At 49.4% G+C, this 23,367-nt stretch overlaps 10 protein-coding genes across 10 annotated transcripts; 3 read left to right on the top strand and 7 right to left on the bottom strand.

Moving 5' to 3' along the window:
- Window positions 1-938: 938 nt before the first annotated feature.
- N7518_000665 (putative nuclear pore complex subunit Nup85) lies at window positions 939-4,505 on the bottom strand (the record flags this gene model as incomplete). The annotated part of the gene is made up of 2 exons (XM_057181593.1): window positions 939-1,955; window positions 2,010-4,505. The coding sequence occupies 2 exons, from the start codon at window positions 4,503-4,505 to the stop codon at window positions 939-941; spliced, it is 3,513 nt and encodes a 1,170-aa protein (XP_057046943.1).
- Window positions 4,506-6,598: 2,093 nt separating this feature from the next.
- Window positions 6,599-7,905, top strand: N7518_000664 (Zn(II)2Cys6 transcription factor domain-containing protein; the record flags this gene model as incomplete). The annotated part of the gene is made up of 2 exons (XM_057181592.1): window positions 6,599-6,667; window positions 6,721-7,905. The coding sequence occupies 2 exons, from the start codon at window positions 6,599-6,601 to the stop codon at window positions 7,903-7,905; spliced, it is 1,254 nt and encodes a 417-aa protein (XP_057046942.1).
- A 1,095-nt stretch (window positions 7,906-9,000) lies between these two features.
- N7518_000663 (NAD(P)-dependent alcohol dehydrogenase) lies at window positions 9,001-10,287 on the bottom strand (the record flags this gene model as incomplete). Its single annotated transcript, XM_057181591.1, has 1 exon — window positions 9,001-10,287. The coding sequence occupies one exon, from the start codon at window positions 10,285-10,287 to the stop codon at window positions 9,001-9,003; it is 1,287 nt and encodes a 428-aa protein (XP_057046941.1).
- A 107-nt stretch (window positions 10,288-10,394) lies between these two features.
- On the bottom strand, window positions 10,395-12,240 carry N7518_000662 (uncharacterized protein; the record flags this gene model as incomplete). The annotated part of the gene is made up of 4 exons (XM_057181590.1): window positions 10,395-10,592; window positions 10,670-11,872; window positions 11,929-12,009; window positions 12,061-12,240. The coding sequence occupies 4 exons, from the start codon at window positions 12,238-12,240 to the stop codon at window positions 10,395-10,397; spliced, it is 1,662 nt and encodes a 553-aa protein (XP_057046940.1).
- A 440-nt stretch (window positions 12,241-12,680) lies between these two features.
- N7518_000661 (Leucine Rich Repeat domain protein) lies at window positions 12,681-14,775 on the top strand (the record flags this gene model as incomplete). The annotated part of the gene is made up of 6 exons (XM_057181589.1): window positions 12,681-12,827; window positions 12,884-13,015; window positions 13,077-13,187; window positions 13,316-13,443; window positions 13,495-14,026; window positions 14,077-14,775. 6 exons carry the CDS (start codon window positions 12,681-12,683, stop codon window positions 14,773-14,775), a joined length of 1,749 nt encoding a protein of 582 aa, XP_057046939.1.
- Window positions 14,776-15,334: 559 nt separating this feature from the next.
- N7518_000660 (indoleamine 2,3-dioxygenase family protein) lies at window positions 15,335-17,114 on the bottom strand (the record flags this gene model as incomplete). The annotated part of the gene is made up of 5 exons (XM_057181588.1): window positions 15,335-15,550; window positions 15,614-15,916; window positions 15,979-16,139; window positions 16,201-16,517; window positions 16,621-17,114. 5 exons carry the CDS (start codon window positions 17,112-17,114, stop codon window positions 15,335-15,337), a joined length of 1,491 nt encoding a protein of 496 aa, XP_057046938.1.
- A 1,166-nt stretch (window positions 17,115-18,280) lies between these two features.
- On the bottom strand, window positions 18,281-19,316 carry N7518_000659 (uncharacterized protein; the record flags this gene model as incomplete). The annotated part of the gene is given in 4 exon segments (XM_057181587.1): window positions 18,281-18,509; window positions 18,525-18,945; window positions 18,996-19,198; window positions 19,240-19,316. The coding sequence occupies 4 exon segments, from the start codon at window positions 19,314-19,316 to the stop codon at window positions 18,281-18,283; spliced, it is 930 nt and encodes a 309-aa protein (XP_057046937.1).
- A 570-nt stretch (window positions 19,317-19,886) lies between these two features.
- Window positions 19,887-20,919, top strand: N7518_000658 (aminoglycoside phosphotransferase family protein; the record flags this gene model as incomplete). Its single annotated transcript, XM_057181586.1, has 3 exons — window positions 19,887-19,930; window positions 19,983-20,378; window positions 20,442-20,919. 3 exons carry the CDS (start codon window positions 19,887-19,889, stop codon window positions 20,917-20,919), a joined length of 918 nt encoding a protein of 305 aa, XP_057046936.1.
- A 121-nt stretch (window positions 20,920-21,040) lies between these two features.
- Window positions 21,041-22,190, bottom strand: N7518_000657 (glycosyltransferase family 34 protein; the record flags this gene model as incomplete). Its single annotated transcript, XM_057181585.1, has 2 exons — window positions 21,041-21,737; window positions 21,787-22,190. The coding sequence occupies 2 exons, from the start codon at window positions 22,188-22,190 to the stop codon at window positions 21,041-21,043; spliced, it is 1,101 nt and encodes a 366-aa protein (XP_057046935.1).
- Window positions 22,191-23,028: 838 nt separating this feature from the next.
- N7518_000656 (protein PET117) lies at window positions 23,029-23,355 on the bottom strand (the record flags this gene model as incomplete). The annotated part of the gene is made up of 2 exons (XM_057181584.1): window positions 23,029-23,202; window positions 23,260-23,355. 2 exons carry the CDS (start codon window positions 23,353-23,355, stop codon window positions 23,029-23,031), a joined length of 270 nt encoding a protein of 89 aa, XP_057046934.1.
- Window positions 23,356-23,367: the final 12 nt, after the last annotated feature.

Genomic DNA, 23,367 nt, shown 5'->3' with positions numbered 1-23,367 from the left:
CACAATAAAAGACCAGTCCAGTCCCATCCCCTCAGCTGGAATGTTCACACTCTGACTCCGTAAATCTCACTATCGCGACACGGAAATAGTAACCGCAGCAGTCAAGGATCTACAAGTGTGGCAGGGAAGCGAAAGACGGTGGACACATAGGGAAGATAACCCCGCGACAGAGTCGGTGAGCCACAAGGCTGCGCAGCCGCATAATAGCGAGCAAATAGAATTGACACTGGATGAGGAATCAGAGATCGCGATATAACTGGCTGCGTGGCGTCGATCATGAATCCAATGTGCCCAGGTGGACATCCGGGCGTTTTGAGTCAGAGCCTCTTAACACAGCCACCCCGTCACAGGTCTAGGAGTGTGGCTTAGGTATAGAGCCGCCGTTGACCGCATATCGATGACTAGGTCTCCATGCGAATACTCTCTATTCTATTACACACTGTCGCATTCAAACGGTGACATTTTGTAGCGTGTAGATTAGGCGCCCGCATTCAGCTGCTGACGCTAACACGAACACGAACAGAGTTGACGGTGTACGGAGTACCGAGGGGGATTCGCGAGAACCGGTTTTTTTTAGCTCGACGCTAATCACGTTGGACACGTTGCATGATATACGGTACCTCGTGGGTTATCCGTCAGAGGCCGTAGGGCTGAGGGCCCGAGCCCCCGAGCCCACTTGCCGTTTTGGGTCGGAGGTCCAGGAAATTGTGTTGTTTTACGTGATATCGTAGATTATATCGTAGATACGCTCATATAGAGAAGGTATTGGCTCAAGAATTAAGTCGCGTGATTCTGATATCGTACAGCGCCTGTCATAAAGACAAAGTCCCTGAAGTAGATGTGTGTGTGTGCAAATGGTGCTAAGCTAAATTCATTTCCCGGATTAAAAAACACCCATTTTCAAAACTAGGCCTCCCTCTTACTCTAACTCCGTAATTTCAGATTGATCCCATTGCGCCGTGACTCAACCCGCGTGCTAATCCCAGCCGAAGGATCTGGAGGATATCCCCACCCTTAGCGGTCTCGGGAAGCCCGGCGCGCCAATCCCATCCGCGATCGGCGCTGGCTTTGTCACCTGGCGTAGGCACTAGGACGCCGGAGCTGCCCACGGAGGGAGGGTGGGATCCTGAGCCCGAGCGTGCCCGCGCTGACTCGAGCATGTCGTTGCCAATGAAGGCAAAGCTGGAGGCGGAGAAATTGGACACGGACTTCTTCAATAGCGCGCGCGGGGGGGGGGGTCCATCTAATCCTCCGCGCATTGACGATTGGTATTCGAGTAGGGTGGACCGGAAACATTCCTCGCACTGTGCGTAGACACGGGGGGTGACGGTTTCCAGGTCCTCGATTGCGGACAGGATGGTGAACTGTTGGGATACGGACAGGATTGCGGTGGGTTCTGGCGCCAGGTTAGTATCGGGGAAGAAGGTTGACGGGGTTAACTTGGAAGACTTACGGTTCACAAATGCACAGGCTTCACCCAGCAGAGCCAGCAGTCCATCCACCTGCACGGCGGAGTCACGGTCCGGGTCGTAGAGACCTCCGTAAATATTATCCGCCGCACTCCTAATGACAGCCGCAAGAGCTTGTGCAGCGGCGCGTCGCCGAGCCAAAGGCTTGTAGCGTGGTCGCTGGCCCTCTTGCAGTTCGAATTCCTCATCGCGGATCTCATAGAACCGGCGCAACGTCGCGTAACCACTGAGGTAGAACTGGAGAATCCGAGCAGCTTCTTCATCGATTTGTGCAATGGATGACAGGCACGCTTTGGGTTCCTTCATCAAAGAGCGCAGTTGTTCATCGAGATCGGCCGTCGCAGGGTACGCGCGTGATTGAACCAGACTATAGGAAATCAATAGGTCGACAACCGATTTGACCTTGCGTCGGCTCTGGGCACGAGCATAGCAGACGAGGGCTAGACCGAAATTTTCAGATTTTGAGGTCAACATGTCGCCGAATCGCTGTCAATAAGTTAGCATTTGGTCAGTCAAAAGGAATTCCCTTCTATCACTCACCTCAGATACCCGACGCCCTTGATCCTCCAGCTCAAGTTCCGAGCAGAGAACCACTAGTTTATCTAACTGCTCAGGGCTTTCCAAAGGAAGCTTATCCACGATCTCGGTCACGGCCTGCTTCATCTGGTTTGCATCGTCCATGCGGCTCAATACCTCAATAGCCAGCTCCCAGCCTTCACGGGAACTGTGCTCATCCTCAATAACGGTTCGGTCATACAGTCCGAATGCGTAACTGCGAAGAATATCGTCCTTGCGCAAATGGCGGGCCGGAGACTTGTTATCCTGCCCGTACGAAAGAACCATAAGATCATTTTCAGACAGCCCAGGAATCGTCTTTTGGCTGCTTGCGGACTCAAACCAACCTCCTAGGCTGGCAACTTCGGCCACAGCTGCGGCCACGCAAAGTGACCATGACTGTACCAACTCTAACACGCCCTGCACATTTCCTTCGAAGACAGATGCGAGACCGACTTCCACGCTGCTGAGCGGATTGGGTCGGAAATCAGCGGTGTCGGACCCATCACTGGTGGTGTGACTGAGGGCTAGTTCGAGGCGGTCGAGATAGGCGCCACGCATGTTGCGATCAACAGCGCGAACGTGGTTCTTTGGGCCACGCGAGCGCAGGAAATCTTGGAAGTTGTCGCTAGCGCCAAAATCCATGTTGGAACCGGTGTCATCCTCGCCATCCCACCATGCTGTCAACGCAATAGTCGCCTCCACCCAGTCTTGAGACTTGGCCTTGATGGCAGATGGGTCGCCCAGAATAATTCGGTAGATAGATCTCAAGCTCTGGTAAATTGACCATGGGACACGGCTCTCTGCCATGCGAGCCGATTGAGCAAATGAGATTGGGTTCTTATTAGCAGTATTTGAGTTGAAAGTGGACAAGCCAAAGTTAACAGCCTGGAAGCGATTCTCTGGAACCGGCATAATCGATTCATCTCGCTCCTCTCCCTCAGCGAATTCCTCCAGATCAGTGACAGCCGAAAGAACTCGTTTCCGGTACTGAGACCAATCAAGACCGGTGACTTCCCAGTCTTCAGCTTGGGTTCCAGGACATGATTCAAGAATTTGAAGAGCTTTGTTAACGCAACGCTGGATGTTTTGCAGCTGTGCGCCACGGTAGCCAGGCTGTGGAAGTCCATCCTCCATTGCTGACCGGGCGTAGTTGAAGTCTGCGGAACGGAGAACACCTGCGGCATCAGTCAAGCGACTACGCAGCACGGAAGCAATGATAATATCCCAGAAGTTCGAGGATGCGGTCGGGTTCGGTTCCACATATTTCAATGCTTGGAGCTCCTTGGTCTGCGATACGTGGTTGTCACTGAGCCAGTCAAGCAAAACCTGTGGTAGAGGCTTAGGGACGGGGAGTCTCGTCATGGCTTTCACCATGCCAGGGGCCCCGGTGCGCATGGGATTGATGTGGGCAGTCGACGCTGCTTCACGAGAAGGGTGGTGGATTTGGAGCAGCAACGAAGCCAAGAAGGTAGCTTTTGCAAGGTCGGAAGCCTGGTCCCCGGGCCCAATACCAGAATGGGCACCGTATGGCCGGTCAATCCCACTTTCGTTCGCGCAAGTCTGCCAATTATCTGTCAACTCCTTTGATACCTTCGCCAATACAGCATCGAAATCGACATGCTTGAATTCCGCGGCTTTGAGCTCGTCGGAAAGTTTTCCCAGGGCGTCCTCCGTTTTGAGAATCATCTCACTTGGCTCTTTAACAAAGGCAATGCGGGATCTGGTAGCAATATTGTGAAGAATTGATGGCATCGCGGACGGCTTCTTGGGGGCCAGGTTGGTCTTGCGGAGGGGAGACTGGTGCGCCCAGTGCTCGTCAAGCTTCGGTCGCTTGGCATCGTTTGGATTCGAATAGATCTGTTTGCGCTGCGCACCCATGGAGGGCTGAGACCCGAAAGGGTTTCCGAAGGCCGAGTCTAAGAAGTTGAAGTTTTTGGACTGATCCTGGGTGTTCATGTTCATTTCCTCTTCAATTGCCTCCTCTGCCTCTGGTTCCATCCCGTCTTCCTGCTCTTCATGGAAGTCACTCATTTGCGACGATGCAAACCCATTGGAATGTCCGAAATCCAGCGAATCCCCAAATCCGCCGTTCGGCACACCGAAACGAAGACTGGAGTTACCCCTGAACCTAGCGGAAGGGGCTTTGGTCTGCTTGGGCATGGCATAATCCGTCGATCCAAATGATGATCCGAAGATGCTGTCATTTGTATTGATGTTACCGGATTTGGTAAAGACCGAGTTGGAGAAGTCATTTCTCGAGAAGGAGTTCTGGTTTGTGGAGAATGCGCCATCGTTTCGGGAGAAGGAGTTGATGCGCGAGCCACCGTTGATGTTGGATGTAGAATGAGGTATGAATGAGCCTGCGGTCGATGGTGGCGGGCCAGCAGGAGTTGTCGACAAATTGCTCCAAAGACTGCGAGAGCTATCTTTCTCTGGAGTCTCAGGTGGACTGGACTCGTAGGGTACTTGGAATGACATCGCGGGGTGGGGTTGATCAGAATGAGAAGAGACGGGTCGACGGCATCAGAGGATGCAAGTTTTGGGTCACAACAGCTCTAAGAACTGTTAGATGGAACAAACGACGATATCAATCGACAAAAATTGATTCTGGAGGCAATGACGAAGGTCGGCGCAGTTGATTGTTTGTTAGAGGAGTTCCCTCTTCTCCAGACTCGCTTGTTTTTTTTCTTGCCCTTCACTTTCTGCTTCGACGCGACGGCGGAAGTTATGAGGCACCAAGGCATCTATTTTAGATCAGGTGATTTTACTCGAATGTCGGTCACGTGAAGGCGCTTACTCAGACTAAAGCACGCCGTCACGTGGCGATCGCTCACCCGACCGACAGCTGGTCGAATGTTAGAATGGGACCGCTAATTTTTAGCGCCTCTTGGCCCAGAGGAACATGTATTAATCCGAATTCCGAGAGCTCGGCGAATGTCAGACATCAGCGAATGTCGGGATTCTTTTTAATCCAGCATTATCCCATAAAGATAATACTGTAAATAATGATCACGGGGTCTTTATGAATGTCTGTTATAAGCTATGAAGACATCCTAGTGTAAAGAGAGATCTCGACATTCGCTAAGACCCCTCTGAGCAGATAGATGGTCGAAAAGCGGATTAACACGGATTAATATATTTTCCTTCACGCTAAATTAGCGGTCCCATTCTAACATTCGATCAGCTGTAAGCCCTCGGTCACCAACTTGGGGCGATAACATGATTGGCCCATTGCCGTGCACTGATTAGGCAAGCCGCAAGGGTCAACAAGTCAGGTACTAAGCCACATCTGATGCATCTGATTTTGCCCCGGGGGTTCGACGGGCGACACTTCATGAACTCAACCTTGCAAAGATGGATCCCAATCATGCTTGGTTCGAACAGGACCAGGCCTCTAATTGATCAGAGAATCTAGGTATATAATTGACACGCTAACCTCGGGTTGTCGGAAACTAATCACAAATCTACGGAGTACTCCGCATGGTACCACTCTCAAGTGCTCAATTTTGAAATGTCTCGAGTGTCTCGAGTGTCTCAAGTGTCTTAAGTGTCTCCGGTTCATCACATCCACATCCATCATGTATCCAGCCGCCAAGTATCTCATTACCCACAGCTTCTAGCGCCACAACTACAATCTCAGACAAAAACACAGCTTCATGGCGCTAACTGCTCCTTCACACTTGGAAAGCCGGATATTACTTTCCACCGTACCCCGACCCCAGAGGGCCCGTTGTGGGAATATGGAAGTTCCGACCCTTCTCTTTGATCTGTGAGATCGGTCTTTGGACCCCGAACGATCCAACAAATGGATCGAGAATATCTGCACAAACAAGGCTTTCCGGAGTATATATTGATCCCACATGCAGTTCGACGACGGGAGGAAGTTGATTTTCGCCTGGCGGCGAGTGGTTGGAATGAAAACTAGTCGAGTAGACTAGACTATAGTGGCGGCTTTTATTCTAGCGGCATCTCTTCCAAAACAAGCAGCAATTTGGATATCTATGCAACCTTAAGGCTGCGGTTCTGACTTATGGCGCTCATCTCGGGAATTAGCTTTATTGACAAGGTCAGCTGTGCGAAACAGAGCTCGGCGGGGGTGGGGCGGGCGTTGCAGGTGGGGAGAATCAGGTTGTTGGACAAGTTTGAGGTTTAATTGACGGCCCCGTGGCGTTCTGGATATTACATAATTACGGATTTACGAAAATCCCGGACGGTTCATTTAGTGTTATTTAGGTATTATACCCTTGAGCAACTGCTACATTCTCTTACATTTGTTTAATTTGTTTTCACGATAGATTGTACTTTGTACAAAGTAGACCAAATCAAATATCCCGAATGCCTGAAGCCAAGCGAGGCAGTGCAAGCTGAGACAATGTTCCAGATTAGACAAGCCTTTTTCGATGGTTTGATCGACAGGGTTCGGCTACTAAGGGATATCCCGAGGTTCCTCCCGACGATATCGAATCCTGTTGCCTACCCCCAAAGAAACCAACCCTAAAAACAACCCGAGAGACCTAGAGCCTCATTTTTTCTTTCTTTCAAGCTATGGCCAATCCAAAAATTGCATGACTATGGCGTTCCGACGACCACATCGGAAATCTCGCCACGGCTGCATGGAATGCAAGAGACGCCGAGTCAAGGTGAGAAACAAGAAAAGAGAAGGGCCAAAAATGGTATACTCATCCCATCACAGTGCGATGAAACCCGGCCAATATGCACCAACTGCGCCAAGCGTCATTCCGAATGTGAGTACGGGTCGTCAACCTCCCTACTGTGGGCAAACGAAGACCCCGCGGTACCGTCTCTCGGGTCCGACAGCGGTCAGTCTGGTGATCCAGTACGGGGACTCCGTTCATCGTCGAGTCCAACCGCAAGAGCGGGAACAGCAAATTCCTTCGGAGTTCTAAGCCAGCACGACAGCGAAAATGCCGCGATCTCAGCGGGATCCGCACTGAACCTCAACGACCTGGAGCTGATGATGCAGTGGTGCAACACGACATTCCGGACACTATCACGCAACGAGCGCACCGATCCAATCTGGCGCTACATCGTACCCGAAGAGGCGCTCTTGCATCCATTCCTCATGCACGGCGTCCTGGCCCTGTCATCGCTACATCTCGCTCGCACAGGGATGGAGCTGACTCGTCGCGCGTCGTATCTCAATCGTGCTGTCGCGCACCAGAATCAAGCGCTGGCGCTGTTTCGGGAGCTACTGGGCGACGTGAAGGAGAGTAATGCGAAGGCGATGTTTGCCTTTGCGGGAATTGTGGTTATCTACACGTTTGCATTCCCGCATACGCCAGACGTGCAGGATCCGTGCTCCTGTGTCGATGATTTGTACCAGGTTCTCGTTTTGGCGCGCGGCGTGCAGCAGGTTATTTATGCGCCCCGGGACTTTACCAGTTTTCTAGAGGACAGTTCCTTCGGTCCGATTTTACAGGCCGAGGAGACTCAGGGTCCGATCCCCGAGGACACGACTGCTATGCTCAAACAACTGCGTGAGGCTAATGAAGTCTGCGGGGCGCGGGATAAAAATCATGACGTGCAGGTTTATGAAGGGTCCATTGCGAATCTGGAGGAAATGCTTAGTTGGTGCTACAGCGGGATGAGGGCAAGTACGATTGCTGGGAGGTGGGTGATCCGCTTGCATCCTCGGTTTATGGAGTTGCTACGCGAACGAGACCCCTTCGCGCTAGTTATGCTAGCGCACTATGGCGTGCTTTTACAGTATTTGAAGCATCGTTGGTGCTTTGACGAGTGGTGTGTCAGGGTCTCCAAGGCCGTGTGGGCAATATTGGACGATCAGTGGAGGCCGCTGATCCAGTGGGCAATGAAAGAGATTCTTGGTGTTAATTTTCCGCAACAGGTTGGCACTTGACATTCTGAAGCATTTTTCTGTTACTTTCATATTCATATCCGTATACCCAAGTTCAAAGCGCCGAAACCGCGAGAGAAATTCCACCAATCCAAAAGAAAAACAATTTGGATCTCCACCTGAATATCTCCACAATTATCGCAACAAATCTCGATCCTAACCCATTAAACGATGCTCGAGCCTTCCATGGCCTTCAACCCACTTATAACTATCACAACTCTTTTCATCCCACGAAGATAATTTACCTCGCTAGGGTGATGATCACGAAAATGACGCAAACATCAACAATTCATCAATGACATAAATTAGAAGGAATTTTTTTATGATAAAACCATGCGTGCCCTGAGCATATTCTACGACATGAATGACGAATCGAATGAGAGAACGATACTGGACGAGTGGATGAAGCTTACGCCGGTGACCATTCTTCCCGCACCTTTGGGAGTGAGCATTGAGAAAGCCAATTGATCTGAACCAATCATGAAGAAGAGACATAAGGGGAATAAGCATACCAGAAGCTTACCTCACACATCTCCCGCGATAAATATATTCAGCTAACCCAAATTAGGGCAAGCTGCTTCCCTTGGCCATAAAAATAATCCGGGCCTATTCCATGTAGATACTAGCTGAACAGGGTGGCAATAGGCAGCGATGTGATCTGCGTAATATAGTATGGTACTTACAGTATCCGCCAACTAACGGGATCAAGAATTATGTTCTCGTGCCGAACAAATGAAATGTGTGCATTAGAGCGATAATTGCAAAGCAGACTAGGAGGACTACACTTGGAAAACAAAACTAAAGGCAACTCTTTCAACTCGAATAGATGCTAATCCAGAATTTCTCCTTAGATCTGCAACGAGCACCAAGCAGTCCTTGGAAACGCAAATTCGTGTTAGGAAAGGCGAATTCGTATACTCCGTACTCCGGTATCTACTTCGGATAAGGGTTAAGCTTTGTGGCGTTCCGTATCAGGACTAGGGTATCCACTCGTCTCATATCGGGACAGCAATCCGAAGCCCTAGAGGCTAGAGGGATACCTAGCCCGCAGATCTCGTACAAGTAAAATGTCTGAATTCTTACATCTAGGACTCTAACCTACAACTTCGCCTGCTCACTCTTATTTTGCAGCACATACCGATATCTCGCCTTTCCCTCATGCATATCAACTAGCGCCTGATTAACATCCACCATATCCCTCTTCTGAATCCAAGGTGAAACCCTTTTCTCCGCAGCCAGAGTCAGCATAGCCCGAATATCATCAGGAGAACCAATATTGGACCCAGTAACCTTGACACTCTTCTGGATAAGACTCCAAGCCATAAGCGGCGGCAACGCATCCTCCGGCGCCCCGATCTGCACAAAAGTCCCATCCCGCTTAAGCAGCCTCAAATACTGCGCGAAGGGCATATCATGTGCCGACACCGTACACAAGATAAGATCAAGCGAGCGCGAATATTTCTTCGCCCACCCCTTCTCCTCACCCGTAGCAATAAACCCATCAGCCCCAAGACCACCAACAGCATCCGCCTTCTTCCCCGACGATCGCGAAATAGCAACAACACGATCCGCCCCAAGCGCCCTAGCAAACAAAATCCCCAGATGCCCCAGCCCCCCAACCCCAACAATCCCCACCGTCTTCCCAGGCCCAACCCCATACTTCCTCATCGGCGCGAACACAGTAACACCCGCACACAGCAACGGCGCCGCCTCGGCCGAGGGCAGAGAATCCGGAATCCGGAATACGAAATGCGCAGGCCCGCGCCACCTCTCAGCAAACCCGCCATACGACTTCGACTTGTCGCTGTAGCGTCCGTTGTACGTGCCTGTCATGCGGGCGCAGTAGCTTTCTTCGCCGTCAGCGCAGGCATCGCAGTCTGCGCGTAGACAGGCGCCGCTCTGTGCGCCGACGCCGACGCGGTCGCCGAGACGGATCGCGTTCGGGCCCGATTGGGATGAGACGGCGCTGCCGAGGCGTGTAACTGTGCCGATTATCTCGTGGCCGACGACACAGGGGTAGTCGGTTGGACCCCAGCCTGAGCGTAGAGTGTGGACGTCGCTGCCGCAGATGCCACAGTGGGATATAGAAATTTCGACGTCGGTGGGTGAGAAGGGCTTCGGGGTGTAGGTTGTGTATGTTAGGGGGCTTTTGGCGTCATGGGCGACCCAGCCTTTGAAGGTGTCTTGATCTGTAGGAGGGGACATTGTTTGGTGGTAGTTGCGTTGCGGAGATGTGTCGAGGTAGGTGTTGTGCTGAGTTTTGATACGTTTGATGTATGCGAAATTAGAGTTCCAGAATTTATGAGGTTGAAGGAAACAAGCTGATGCGGAGAAGCCGAAGAAAAAGTTACCGAGGTTCATCTTAACTCCGAAGTAGAGATACATTATTAAATTCATATCGATTGTAGCGATTATGCGAAAGTTACTCCATATTTACATGCACTCGCTCAAAATGTGTACAATGCAGACTAGTGGGGGTATCAATTGATCTTTCAGCGGGCCACGCCCATCAGATCTTCAAGCTCATCAGTGGTGAGAGTACTCCGACGCCGGTTCGCTGGCCTGGAAGCCTTTTCAGGTCGGCTTCTCTTTCGTGATTCGCGCTCCTTTTGCTCATTTTTAGCTGCGCGGGCCTCGTCTTCGACGGCGGCCAGTTTTTGGTGCACGCTTAGTGGTTCGTTGGCTTTGAGCTGTAGGGCGAATCAGTCCTCGGGGTCTCATTGGGAATATTATGGGAATATCCTGGGAAATAATTCTCGTTGCATACCTGCTGGGGTTCCTTTGTCTCGATCTTTCGCCTGGTTGGCCTGCGGGTCACAGTATCGGCTTTGTAGGCTTTGATATTGAGGGTATCGTCGTCGGTATTGTCCACACATGGTGAGCCGTGTAAACCTGGCGTGAATGAGACCTTTCGGGGACGCTTTGTCATGGTATTTTCACTGCGTTCCCTCAGGACGCGATCGGGTCGCTCGGGTGCTTTGCGAATCTTAGATCCCATCTTCAGAGGATTGAGCCTCTCAGGCTCTGGTGCTTTCTCCTCCGCTTCGCTCGTATCTTCCTCCTCAGCTTGGTCCTCCAGGATTGTCGGGATAGGATTGGACTCTGCCAAGCTTTGCATGCTCATGTCCTCGGTTGAGTTAATGCTGAGATCGAGATTCATGCCGCGCTTCAATTCGTCTGCTTGGATAGAATCTCCTCCATCTGCAAGACGACGCTGCCACCCACCCATCATGGTAACTGCCTGCTTCCACCGGGATTCCATCTTCACCCAGCCTTCCCGCAGTCGTTTAATTTCCTCGTCTCTCACCTCGACCTCCTCAAGAGGCACGAATGAGGGGTTAGTAAGCAGCGTTTGTAGATGCTCTAGCACTGCTTCCATGTGACCGGATAGCTCTTCACACGAGGTTGGAAGCGAAGTAACGGGTCCTGAAGAAGACTTCTGCGCTCCTCCGCTCATCGCCATACCCGATTGCTCATTCTCGCCATTGCCATTGTCAGTCTCCGTCAAGCCCTGTAGATCCTTCAAAGTATGAACAGTGTTCCGCGCAAGCTCAATCAGGGTATCGTTCTCATCACTGAGGTGCTGACATAACTCGGTCAAAAAGTCGGTGGTCTCTTGCTTCAAGCTATATCCAGGATCATGTACTCGTTCTCCGCCACTAGCCAGAAGACGCGATCGATCCGAGGCAGGGTTGATATTGATTGTAGTCACACCCAGACCCTCACGCTTGCCTCGTTGTCTCTCAGCCAGATGCGACTTGAGCTTCTGCATTTCCAGATCTCGCTTGCGAATATCGTTTGCGCATTGCGCTCGAACTTGTTGGACGGTACTCTTCATGCGCTGGACTTGTTCCTTAAAACTTCGGATGTTCGCTTCGGCCCGGGACATGTTGGACTTGAGCGTGCGCTCCTGTGCCTCTGCCAGAGCTAGCGAGCGGGTCAACTCGGATGTCTTCGTTTTTAGTTTTCCCTGCAGGAGCAGCAAAGGTTAGCGCGCTATGCTACAGAAGTAGAGTGGAGACGTACGATCTCCGTGGTCTGCTCCGCCTCGCTGGCTTGCAACGTGCGAATAGTCGCAGATAAGCTCTCGCGGTGTTCGGACTCGCGCTAGTATTTGTCAGTCGCTGATGAAGGCGCAGCTCAGTGCAATACACGCACGTCTCGTCTCAACACTAAATCGTTGACCAAGTTGATCACACGAGCCATGGTGCCGTCTATCCCTCCATCTTCATTTTCTGGGTCGGCAAAATCGATGGCACGACCACCTTTCAGCAAGCCCCTTGCTAACAGGATGTTGTTGACATAGGTCGAAGCTGCCTGCAGGTTATGCGACTCCATGGCAGCGATCACTTCTATTGTCGATGCAGATAACTCCGAATGCCGAATGGGGAAGAAAGTAAACACGTAAGTACGGGGGGCTCTTTGTGCCAAGTGTGCAGCTCCTTATGCGGTGAGAAGGAGGTGTGATTCTTCCCGTTTTATTGCGGAATTGTATCGCGACGCGTCAAGACTTCCAATTTCATTAGATATTTCCTCAAGTATTCCCATAAAGAGGTATTTCAATTGAATATATCCATTTATCGAAAGTCAGAAGAGGCAATCCTCAATCCACAATTGAATGATATGCTAATGGTAGTATCGTGCGTTCTTCATTACATGACGCGTGGGTATAAGCCATTGTCCAATCTCCATGTCCTATTTGTCCCTTGCGTGGCATTAAACTCGCTCCTACCCCACTACTTAATCCTCACCAACCGCCTTTGCATCTGCTCTTCAACATGGCTTCAAGGTCAGGTACGCGTATGGTACGCGGAGTGATATCAAAAAAGAAGCCTGACATAGAGCAAGCCGCTGCTCTTCAACGCGCCGGCCAAAATGCATACAAAGTTGGTGATCTCCAAGGCGCCATTGAGTCCTTCACCCAGGTATGCCCTACCTTGTTTGTTCCGTCGCGACCTATACTAATCATCCGTACATCTAGGCATGGGTGGCAAATAACGAGGACACTAGCATCCTGGATAATCGTGCTGCCGCCTATTGCAAGCTAAAGCAGTACAGCCAAGCCCGCGCCGATGCGAGAGATATGGTCAAGCTTGCACCGAATGACGACCGTGTATCTATCCACCTCAACGCTTATTTCCCAGCTGTGAATTCATGACTGACATTGGAAAAAGGGATACCTGCGCTTGGCCAAGATACTATGCCTAGATGGCAACTTTGACAAGGCCCGTGACATCTACGAATATGCCCTCCAGAAACTTCCAGCCGATCACCCTGGCCGCAAGGTATGCTTTTCTTTCTTCACTTCTTGTTCTAATCAACCCTGGAGGTATATTTCTCTATCTCTTTATCATCTTCCCCCACTGTATCATGTCCGTCCCACTCTTTCTTTACCTTTATTAACCATCTCCAGGCCATCGAGCAGTTGCTCAGAAGACTGCAGGATAAGCTGGCAGGAGGAAACCGGCGCGATCCATTTATGGTCCTGCCACTAGAAATCGCAGAACTCACACTTCAGCGCTTGCCTTTCAAACAGATTGTGTAAGTGTACATCCTCACCTCTGAAATCCACTAGCTCATTACGGCATATAGGGCAATGCTACGTGTCTGCAAAGGATGGAACCGTTTTCTCAGCGGTCTAGCCAGCTTATGGATGCATCTTGACCTCACTGGAGCTAGACTTCGTGTACCTTGGACATCCGTCCGAAACTACATCCATCGATCGCGCGCGCAACTGACTAATGCCACGATCACAAATATCCCACCCTCTACTATAACTAAGGTGCTTGATATGCTAAGCAGATGCCCCCAACTAGAGCACTTGGAGTTGGCGGTTCTCCATGACCAGCCTAAACAGTTCTACTCGAAAATCTTGGATTTTCGACACCTCAAGAGTATCGTCTGTGGGGCAGACATCAGGCTTTCGCATGCAAGTGTTGGGGGCATTCTATTTACCCTCTCGAAACTTGAGAGAGCTGCATTTTTGCATGTTTGGGATCATTCTAACAGAGGACTCCAGACATGGCCTCAGCATCTTCCAAATATGAAGAGTCTGACTATTGCATCTTCACAAGAAAATAATCAATTTTTGAGCTTCCGTGATGTACTTCCGGGGTTGGGATTGGTAGGCATTCTCTGAATTTAGAATCTAGGACTTCCGCTAACACAAATCAGTCTGTGTATCCCAATCTAGAGGAGCTGCGTCTAGTCTGGGATCCCGCGCGATCACAATCATATCGGTTTGATCCGGTGAAAGAGGAAGAACATCTTCCCCCGCTCCGCATACTTGATCTTCGGGGCGCGGCCGTCCAACATAGCTTCTATTCAATCCTTCCAACCAGCCTTGAGACTCTACGGTTGTTTTCAGGCTCCATCGAGGCTTCTCATCATGGTGGGAATCTGTTGACACCGGGAGAGAATGAACTCCCGAATCTGAAGACCTTGGTATTCAATGATACCCCATGGGTCAACCGCTCCACACTTTCCCTATTCCTACTCCATTCGAAGGCTCCCCTCCGAACTCTTCACGTGAACCTTTGCCACAACATCAAAAGCGAAGACTTCCTTAATGTGCTCAACGATTCCAACGGAGCGAATCCAGAACTGAAAGAATTGACTGACGTCGGAGTTACCTGCATGGCGGGCATGGACGATACCAGTGTCAAAAGTCTGTGGACAACATTGCCAAACCTGAAAATCCTCGACTTGTCGCAGACGAGAATTACTGGCTGTACCATTCGCATGTTTGCGGATACCTGGAATGAAGGACCAGCCACCGCAAAGCTCGAAGGCTTAATTATAAAAGGATGTGACGATGTGTCTCGGGATGCAATTGACTATGGACGGCAAATGGGACTCAAGATTGTCACTTAGGGGCTTGGCAGCGCTCTGAGGATACTTATCTTAGGGCTTTTGGTAGACAATTGTCTAATGCACCACCCTTGTAAAATGATCAGAAATAACCAAAGATACCTGCGCTTGTATGGAAATGATGTATGATATGAATATGAACTTGCTCTCGGAACTTGGAGGGGGAGATAGTGTCGAGAGGCTAGGAGAATAGAGGGCAATTGCATGGGAAAATAAGAAGAGAGGAACAAGCTGGCAGTCCTGGAAAACACATCAGTGATAGCAGCATACGGTGGCATATGTATGTACGCATGCTAGGTCTTCAAACAAATTAAAGAGTGCATCAATTCAAACTAACTAAGACGGAGAGAAAGAAGTAGCAAGTGCAGAAGTGGTGCCTGCCTATATAACTGGCACTTCTGCAAACGTCGCAAACAACAAACGTTCTGAAAGAATAAAGGAAACAGCAAACGTGAGGCAAGCAAGTCAAAAAATAAGCATGTGATGCTATAGAGGATCGTAACACGCATAATGGCCGAGTAATAATACCAAGGTACCTGAAATCCAGAACTAAGAAAACCATCTAAACCCCACGTTCCTGACACCACCGCTCAACCTCTTTGGCCAACTTCTCCTTTTGATCACGCACAAGCTCCATCATGGGCTCAACCTGCTTCCTGTGCGAGGCAACAAGATCCTCACTACCATTGAGAGCAACTACACCATCCTTCGGCGCAAGATTCTCGTCATAGATTTTGACCATAAGCTCCATAACAGCTGAAAGCTGGTTCGGAAGCCACTAAAACCCCAAAGCAATCAGCACGATGATACTCACACATCAGAGAAATCGGACTTGACTCACGGTTACAATAGGACTACCACCAGTAGCGGTAGGATGCGGTGTGCGACGAATGATATACTCACGCGCGAACAACCAGTGTCGCCAGCGGAAACTGCGGATGTGATTCAGTGTGCGCAGGAAGAGGACTGCGGTCTCGGAGTCTTGAATGGCGTAGTTTTGGACGCCGATTTCTTCGGACTTTTCGCGGATGTAGGTTAGGAATTCGCGGTGTGGGAGGGGGCGATAGGCGCGGAATTCGTGGAGGATTTTGGTGAGGGGTGTTTCGGGCATGGGGATTTCGCAGAGATGATCTAGGAGGGGGATCTGGGGTTGGGTTAGTTGGGTTATTCTTTTTTCCCTCTCTTGGGTTTGGTTGGATTGCTTACGATGCTATCATTTGCACCGCTCTCACCGCGGAAGTAGAGGGGCTTGTTGTCTTCACATCCTTCGTAGATCACGCCATTCGGGAACATGGATTGGTTGGTGATGCCGAAGATGAAGACGCGGAAGGAGAGGTATTCTGATGGCTTGGAATTGCCCCACATGTCTATTTCGATGTCAATTTGGAAGATCTGGGGGATGTGTTTCGTATGGTTAGGGTTGCATACCTTCCATGGATGCTTCGATTTTCTCCATCGACTTTAGGATATCCCGGAATCCGTCGTTGATATCCTGTCGGGAGCCATGCTGCTCAAGATTATCCACAATCTTTAAGACACCGGCAATGAGTGGCCCAGTCTCCTTGACCATGTCGACATGAGTCAGGATGAAGCCTGCTTCGGAGCTCTTGGGATCGAGACCCCTCTCGAAAGACCGAATCAGACGAAGGTTCGAGTACTCGCTCAGACCCTTGGCAGGGTCGGCAAAGGTATAGTTGAATAGAGCATATGAAGCAGCATATGACATGAAAGGTGGCAGGTTCAGGCTATGGATAATTGTTAGTTCCAGTGTTGTATGACGAAGATGTATCAAAATAATCCACGAGATAGGGCAGTAAGAAAAGAAAGATAAGAAGAAAGAAGACTTACATCTCAGCACAGCGATACATAGGACGGGCAATAGACTGGGGCAATACATCGCGACCAAGTCCATAGCCACCTGCTGGGTCTTTGTTCCAGTGCTCCCAGCAAGGTTCGAGCAGGTAAGACGAAGCCAGGAAGGTATAGTCACGGAAGACCGCAGCAATAGTGAAGCGATCAGGCGAACCATCAGCGACAACGAGCTTCTCGACCTCGTCAGTCAAATCAGTAAGCTCAGCCTTGACAGCAGGGCCGAGCTCATAGGTAGCCAACAGGCCGGGCTTGCCATCGAGCCTGACGACAGGGAGGCGATTGACTAGAGACAGCAGGGCACTGAAGGCCTCTGGCAGCTCAACAGGGGCAGTCTCATAGGGCAAGAAGCCTGTCTTGGTGGTGATGGTGAAGGGGTCCAGGGAGTGGGAGATGGACGAAGGGTCATCATGGATGTGAGGGAACCGCCTCAGGGTAGTTGGGGAAGGGTAGGGCACTTGGGTTCGAGTCATGATGATATGAGATGAACCAGAGAAAGGAGAAGACTAGAAGTCTATGATATATGGGTGTAGTAACAAAGGGTGTATTGGGGTAGTATAGGGAAGGGTGTAGATATGTAAGCCAAAGGACAAAGGAGAAGGCCCAAAGACCAAGTCAAGAGCCTAGGTAGTGGGTGAAATGGGTAAAAAAAGTCGGGGAAGAAGCTAGAAGACCTTGAGAGATGAAAAGAGAATTGGAACTTTGAGATTTTGGGCGGGCGAGGAGCAGATTCTTATAATACTTTGAGGCCGGTAACAATTCCGGCCTCAAGCCCTCATTACGAAAGAGAATAGGAGATAGCGTGGACCTGGTGACATCAGGTGCAACATGATGAAAATTGGTTCTATCTATCCTAAATAACACTCGAGACAGTTCATATGAGTATTTTCAGCCAGAATAAGATATTTTCACATCCATCTCGACATCCAGATGAACTATACAATTGCCCAGTGAGAGAGGGCAGAGAACGGTCACGGGGTGGCGCTAGTCCCGATACAGCAGGGGCTCTAACGGCCGGTTTGACTGCTTTACCTGGGATTTAACGGAAATTTGTGGTGGGAAATGCCAAATAAGGTGTTTAAAAAGCCTATAGCAAAGAAATTGGCCATTCACTGATGAATTACTACAGATAAATGCCCAATGTTGTCTACTCAAGTCATGATATATGCTCTATAGTCCATGCACTGCCAAGCGGAGATCCCCATATCCCGCTCTCTGATTGGACGATAAGCCCAGATTTAACTTCCCTAGCGTTCGGAGGCCGGAATACTACCGGCCTCCGAGAGTAGCCGGCCTCGTTATATGTGCCGGGTTGATTTGATATAGGACAGGCTCATAAATTAGTATGATACCTTGTGGTGAATCCCGAGGTAAAGCGAAGATTGACTTATAAACAGCTCCATCTCTCTAAAAATTTTATTATCTTGTTATTTGAGGAAGAAGTCGCACTTAGTACATCTCTAAATATATTAGAAAGGAACAAAAGAACCTATCGTACATTTGCACCCCAAAAGTACTGAAAGTACTTGATCTATTCAGTGACTCTCAAGTATTATATATTTATTGTATACCACGCGATTAGATATAAATGATCTCCATTGTTGATAATCTCACGATCCGTCGTTCCCTTCTATAATCTTCATACAAATGCACGCTCAGTCCTATTCACCACCAAAGTCCGAGAATTGTGATAGAAAGTCCCATGCAACTGCGGCAAAAAGTACTGCAAGACCGCATCCCCTACACCAGCTGGCAGCGACCTCTTGTCACCCCAATAATGCCTCACCAACTCCCCGACACATCCAGTAGCTGCGACCCCTGGGCACCCATTTGCCTCTGCACAAGATAGGACTCGAATGTCCTCCGATCTGTTAAATTCATACCTGACGTGGTTCCCAAATGCAGATTGCTCATGTGGCCATTCCCGGCCCCATTTAGCGCAGTCTGGATAGCGCGTTTCAGTGGGACAAGCGTCCCACGCCTCAAAGAGTTCATGGGTGCGAGGGCTTTGCTGGGCAATAATAAATCCAGTGTTGAGAAATGTCCGGCCGTTCCAATCAAGGTTGTGAGGTGCTTCTGGATCGAGCGCCATGGCAACCAGAGTCTCCGGAGTGATCTCCCAGTAGTTGAATAGCCATTCCATGGGTAGATTGGGGTACGGCATCATGGCGTCTGCATCCATGAATACAACGTATTCGTAGTGTTCCAACGCTTCTTTGATGGCGGTGACTTTGATCCATGTTCCACTTCGCCCGACTGCCCTGGGGATCTGAACTAGTCGGTAGTCGTAGCCATGGATCATTGCTATGCTAGTCAATCACATCGTAGGAACAGATAGAAGTGTGACTACTTACCAAACATGTAATGGTTGAGTCTTCCACTGATATCCGGAGGAAGTCCAGTCGCGTTCAATGGAACCTTGCTCAAAAGACCTTGAGGGCCATCAAGATCCCGACTATCGGCGTCCAAAATGAGGATCTTCTTTCCTAATGGTTCGGTGAACCTCAATGGCTCCGCAACCCAGAAGGCTTTCCCTGTGCGGCCAATAAATATGGTTCTAGTAATGGGGTGTATGTAGGGATTGTATAGTTTGCGGACCGTGGAGGAGTATAAGTGGCTTTCGACGGTCCATAGGAAGTGCTTCCTATACTAGAGTCAGTCCTCAACTTCAACATTTTGCTTTGCGTGGGCTCGTACTGGGACGGCTGATCGATTAATACACTGTTCAAGTAGGAGTATACCAAAAGCAGCGCACACACGATCAGACTCGAAGTAAAAATAGCGGTTATTCGGCGAGGAAACATGAGTCCTGACCTTGGACGAGGCATGGGGATGGTACATTTCCGGAGTTTCCGATCTGTAGATTTGACATAGTATGGATGGAAGTCGATTGAAATGACATAATTTCGATGAAGTAGGACTTATCTCACCCAATTCATCCATTTGAGTCCTCACCTCTTGCCGCTTTTTGCTCGGAGGGACTAAGCACGCCTTTTTCTGATCTGGTCCTTATTTTCGTACTATGCCATTGAACAAAAAGTTCTCCGAATATATTTCCAGGGTTCCGACGCTGCTTTTTCTGAATTCTAATTTTTTTGACCAAATTTGCCGTCTCTTTAGTTCGCAGTTCCATTTAAACGGTAGAAATCGATGAAAGTACAGCGCAGCTCCTAATCCCTTAGTTGTCCAAGCGAAGGTCCCATTTGAATCAGACATAATGTCTCCATACCCCTTCGTGATACCGTATGGTCCGTATCGGAACCTTGGAAACCGGGCCGAAATTGCGGGGGTCAGTTAAAAAAGATTTAATATGTAAATATTTTTTAAAATTTTTTTCTCAGTTTCCTCATGTCCGCAGAATCATCCAAATGTTGCGTCGCATGTGGTTGGACGCTCGAGCAGCAAGAAAATTGCGCTTATTCGAGCCACCTTAAACTCTTTTATGGCGCCGGCAAGCGGGGAACATGGTCGATTGGGTCTGATGTTATTTTGAAAGAACGCCCCGATGAAGGTCCAAAAACCGAAGTGACCACCTTGAAGCACCTTGCAGCCTACCCCGATATCCCGGTTCCAAAGATATTGCGTGACTGGGTCGACGGCAACGGGCAGTACTTTGTACTTCTAGAGCGGATCGAAGGTCAAACGCTCGAACAGGCCTGGTCTTCGTTATCAGATACCCAGAAAATAGCCATCGCAGATGAATTTATTGGAATTCGAAAGCAGTTACGATTCCTCAAGTCAGTACCTATAGAAAATGTTGATTAAACTCCTTGTTTTCCGGGCCTACTGTTTTTTGACAGTGAGCCGCATGGACCTTTCCACTCTGACATCGAGCTTTGGGATGCCCCAAGTCTTACTCTATACGATCCACCTACAAGGTCGTTCCCTCAACGAGCCCTAGTAAATCTGAAGGAACGGCTGCCTAAATGTGAACCCTACGTCCTCACCCATTGTGATCTCAATTTGGGCAATATTATGGTGAAAGACGGAAGGCTGGCTGGGATACTCGATTGGGAATTTGCTGCATATTACCCAATTTGGTATGAGTACGTTTCAGCCTCTTGGGGGTGGACAGAGGAGGATGCCCAGTGGAAAAAGCTTTTACGAGAGCGTATGGCTGTACATGGCGATGGACATGAGGATGCGAAGGAATTCTGGACGGATTTGCATCATTTGAGAAAATACCCAGATTTGGACGAAAAAAGGCCAAGAAGTTTTAGAAAGGTTGTCTTCGGATTAACGACAATGTATAGGAAAACGAAGGTCCGGGGGGATTAAGCCGGCAAGAGAATTTACTAAAATCGATCTAGATTTCAAACCATCCTATCCAATGAGACGACCTTTCAAACAAGCTCATACAAGTATACCTCCCACATCCCATGAGAATCTTCAAAAAAAGTTATGTCATCCCGATCAAGCCATTAAGATCCTGGAGCAGCTGTTGTACCAGCTCCATATTATCTGATTTCTCACGCAATGCCTTCTTGAGTGCACCGGCTGCCTCCTTGGTATTTCCAGGCACTACCTCCTCAGACTGCAGTTTCTTCTCTGCAGACTTGATACTTTCCTTCGCACTTCGAATCTGAGACCAATACACTGAGGTCTTGTTGAGATATCCAGTCTCCTCAAGAGGCAAGTTCCACTTTTCAGGAGTCATTTCGACAATATCCAACCATTTGGCCATGTGCGGCCATCGGCGCTCCTCCAGACCCGGGAAGTGCACGAGCAGATCACCTCTTTTGCCTTCATAGGCCCAGTCCCATTCATAGGTATTGATCCACGGTCGTGGCAGATAGGAGACTCCATCTGCGTAACCCTGTCCACTTGGACCCCCCGTCGTTTTGTTGAGCACACGTCTCATGCTTTCTTGGTCAGCAGATCGACCAAGGTCAATCTGAGGGAGATAAAGAGGGTAGCCCAATGTTTCGGTAAGGAAACTGATCATCCAGGGATGGACGTGGAGGAACATAATCCCCGTGTTGAGGCCGTTTTGGTCCTGGCTTGCAACTAGGTGGATATCTTTCAGGTCGGACGGCGGGAGGAAGATTTCCACGGGGATGTCATTGTTCAGTATAATCGAGTCTGCGTCTACCCACCTGCGCGAATTAGCATTCTCAAGCATATACAAAGAAAGAAAGGACATACATCAACCACTCCATTCTCTCGCCGGCTGGCTTGGTCAATTCATTGACAACCAAGGATAGCAGATAGCTCGGTTTGTTCCAAAATCCGACCGAGATATCCTGCCGCAGGATATGCATGGGGTATCCCCATTGCTTCCCATGGCGTTCATGGCTTTGTAGCGCTCTTTCGTACATATGGTTCGTCTCTCCGTATAGCATGGACACTTTGGCGACCCTTTGCAACTTGTTACTGGGAGCATTTTCCGACTCGAGAATAGAAAAGGAATTGACTGAATTGGCTGTGACCCAAACAACACATATTACTGATAGAACTATCAGGACGATGTGCAAGGGTCGTTGTTTGAATGCCAGTTGGTGTGGAATCATAGCCGTCATCACCGCGTAGGTGCTAGGCTTGTTCCTCATTGTGGGTGTGGGTGGGAAGATGAAAAATAAATGCTTCCTTGAGGTTCAGCCGGGACTATTGCCAGATTCGGAATTGAATGCTTGATTGGAGGCTCGTGAGTTGTATGAATTCGTACTTCCGGATTGGGAATTCCGTTTTCGGTAACTCAGGTACACCCCGTCTATACCGACTAATAATGTCCAATTAATTTAGTTTATAAATAGATATCGATCCAATCATTTGAAGACAAAGCTCGCTTATTCTAGGACGCATGGAAATGCGCTGTGTTGCGTACGGATACTTACGGTCCACTGCCCACATGGTGCGTATGAAGCCCACAAAGGTGTGCCGGTGTATATTGATGATAAGAAGCGATGTCGCCGATCTCATGAGAACATTCCTGCGACTGACCGCAGCACCTGATAGATTACATAAGAACATTTAAGCGTCTAACTAGACTACATGGCACCGGAGTATTGTAGACCATAATCACAACAGAACGTTCGATTATTGTCGCTACAGCGGTGTATATATTACAGGCCTTAAGGTCCGTTCGAGATTATAAGAGAACCAAGATCGCTTGGAAACTACAGCATTAACTACAAGATATCGTCCAGACGACGCCCAAACTGGTAGAGAGACGATTTCATGTTATATGATACAGATGAGGGTATATTATACACCACATTTTCAAATATTTGTACAACAGCGCATATTCATACAACTTTAACTCCACGTTCCCATGCATCAGCGACCTGGCCGTCATTGGATTCATTGTATAGCCCGAGCGCATCCAGTCCGAATCGCAGACTAGATCCCGCAAACGAACGCAGCACAATATACACAGTCATATCTACACTATGACCCTGGACTCGTGTTCTGACTAGTTGTTTTTGAGTCGCCGGTGGTGCTGTGTACCGTCTGGAGCTTGAGATACTCCTGTTCGAGGGCCTTTTGCATTTCAAAGTCGGCCTGGCGTTCTAGTCGGACACGCTGCTTTTCCATATCACGTTCGACTCCTCTGTGCATAGCCTAGCATCCAACAACGTAAGTATATACCAGAAACAGGGAAGAGAAGCTGTAACATACCGCTCTATCCGCCTCTTGTGCCCAGTGGACAAACCAGACAATACCCATTGTGCCGAGGCCAGTGGCTGCCAATGTAAACTTTGATGCGCGAGACATTGCAGGATATGT

The sequence above is a fragment of the Penicillium psychrosexuale genome, assembly GCF_028828465.1.
Source record: "Penicillium psychrosexuale strain IBT 29551 chromosome Unknown utg000001l, whole genome shotgun sequence".
Taxonomy (NCBI): Eukaryota; Fungi; Ascomycota; class Eurotiomycetes; order Eurotiales; family Aspergillaceae; genus Penicillium; species Penicillium psychrosexuale.
The sequence above is the reverse complement of the archived record's forward strand: the minus strand, read 5'-3'. Positions and strand labels throughout refer to the sequence as shown.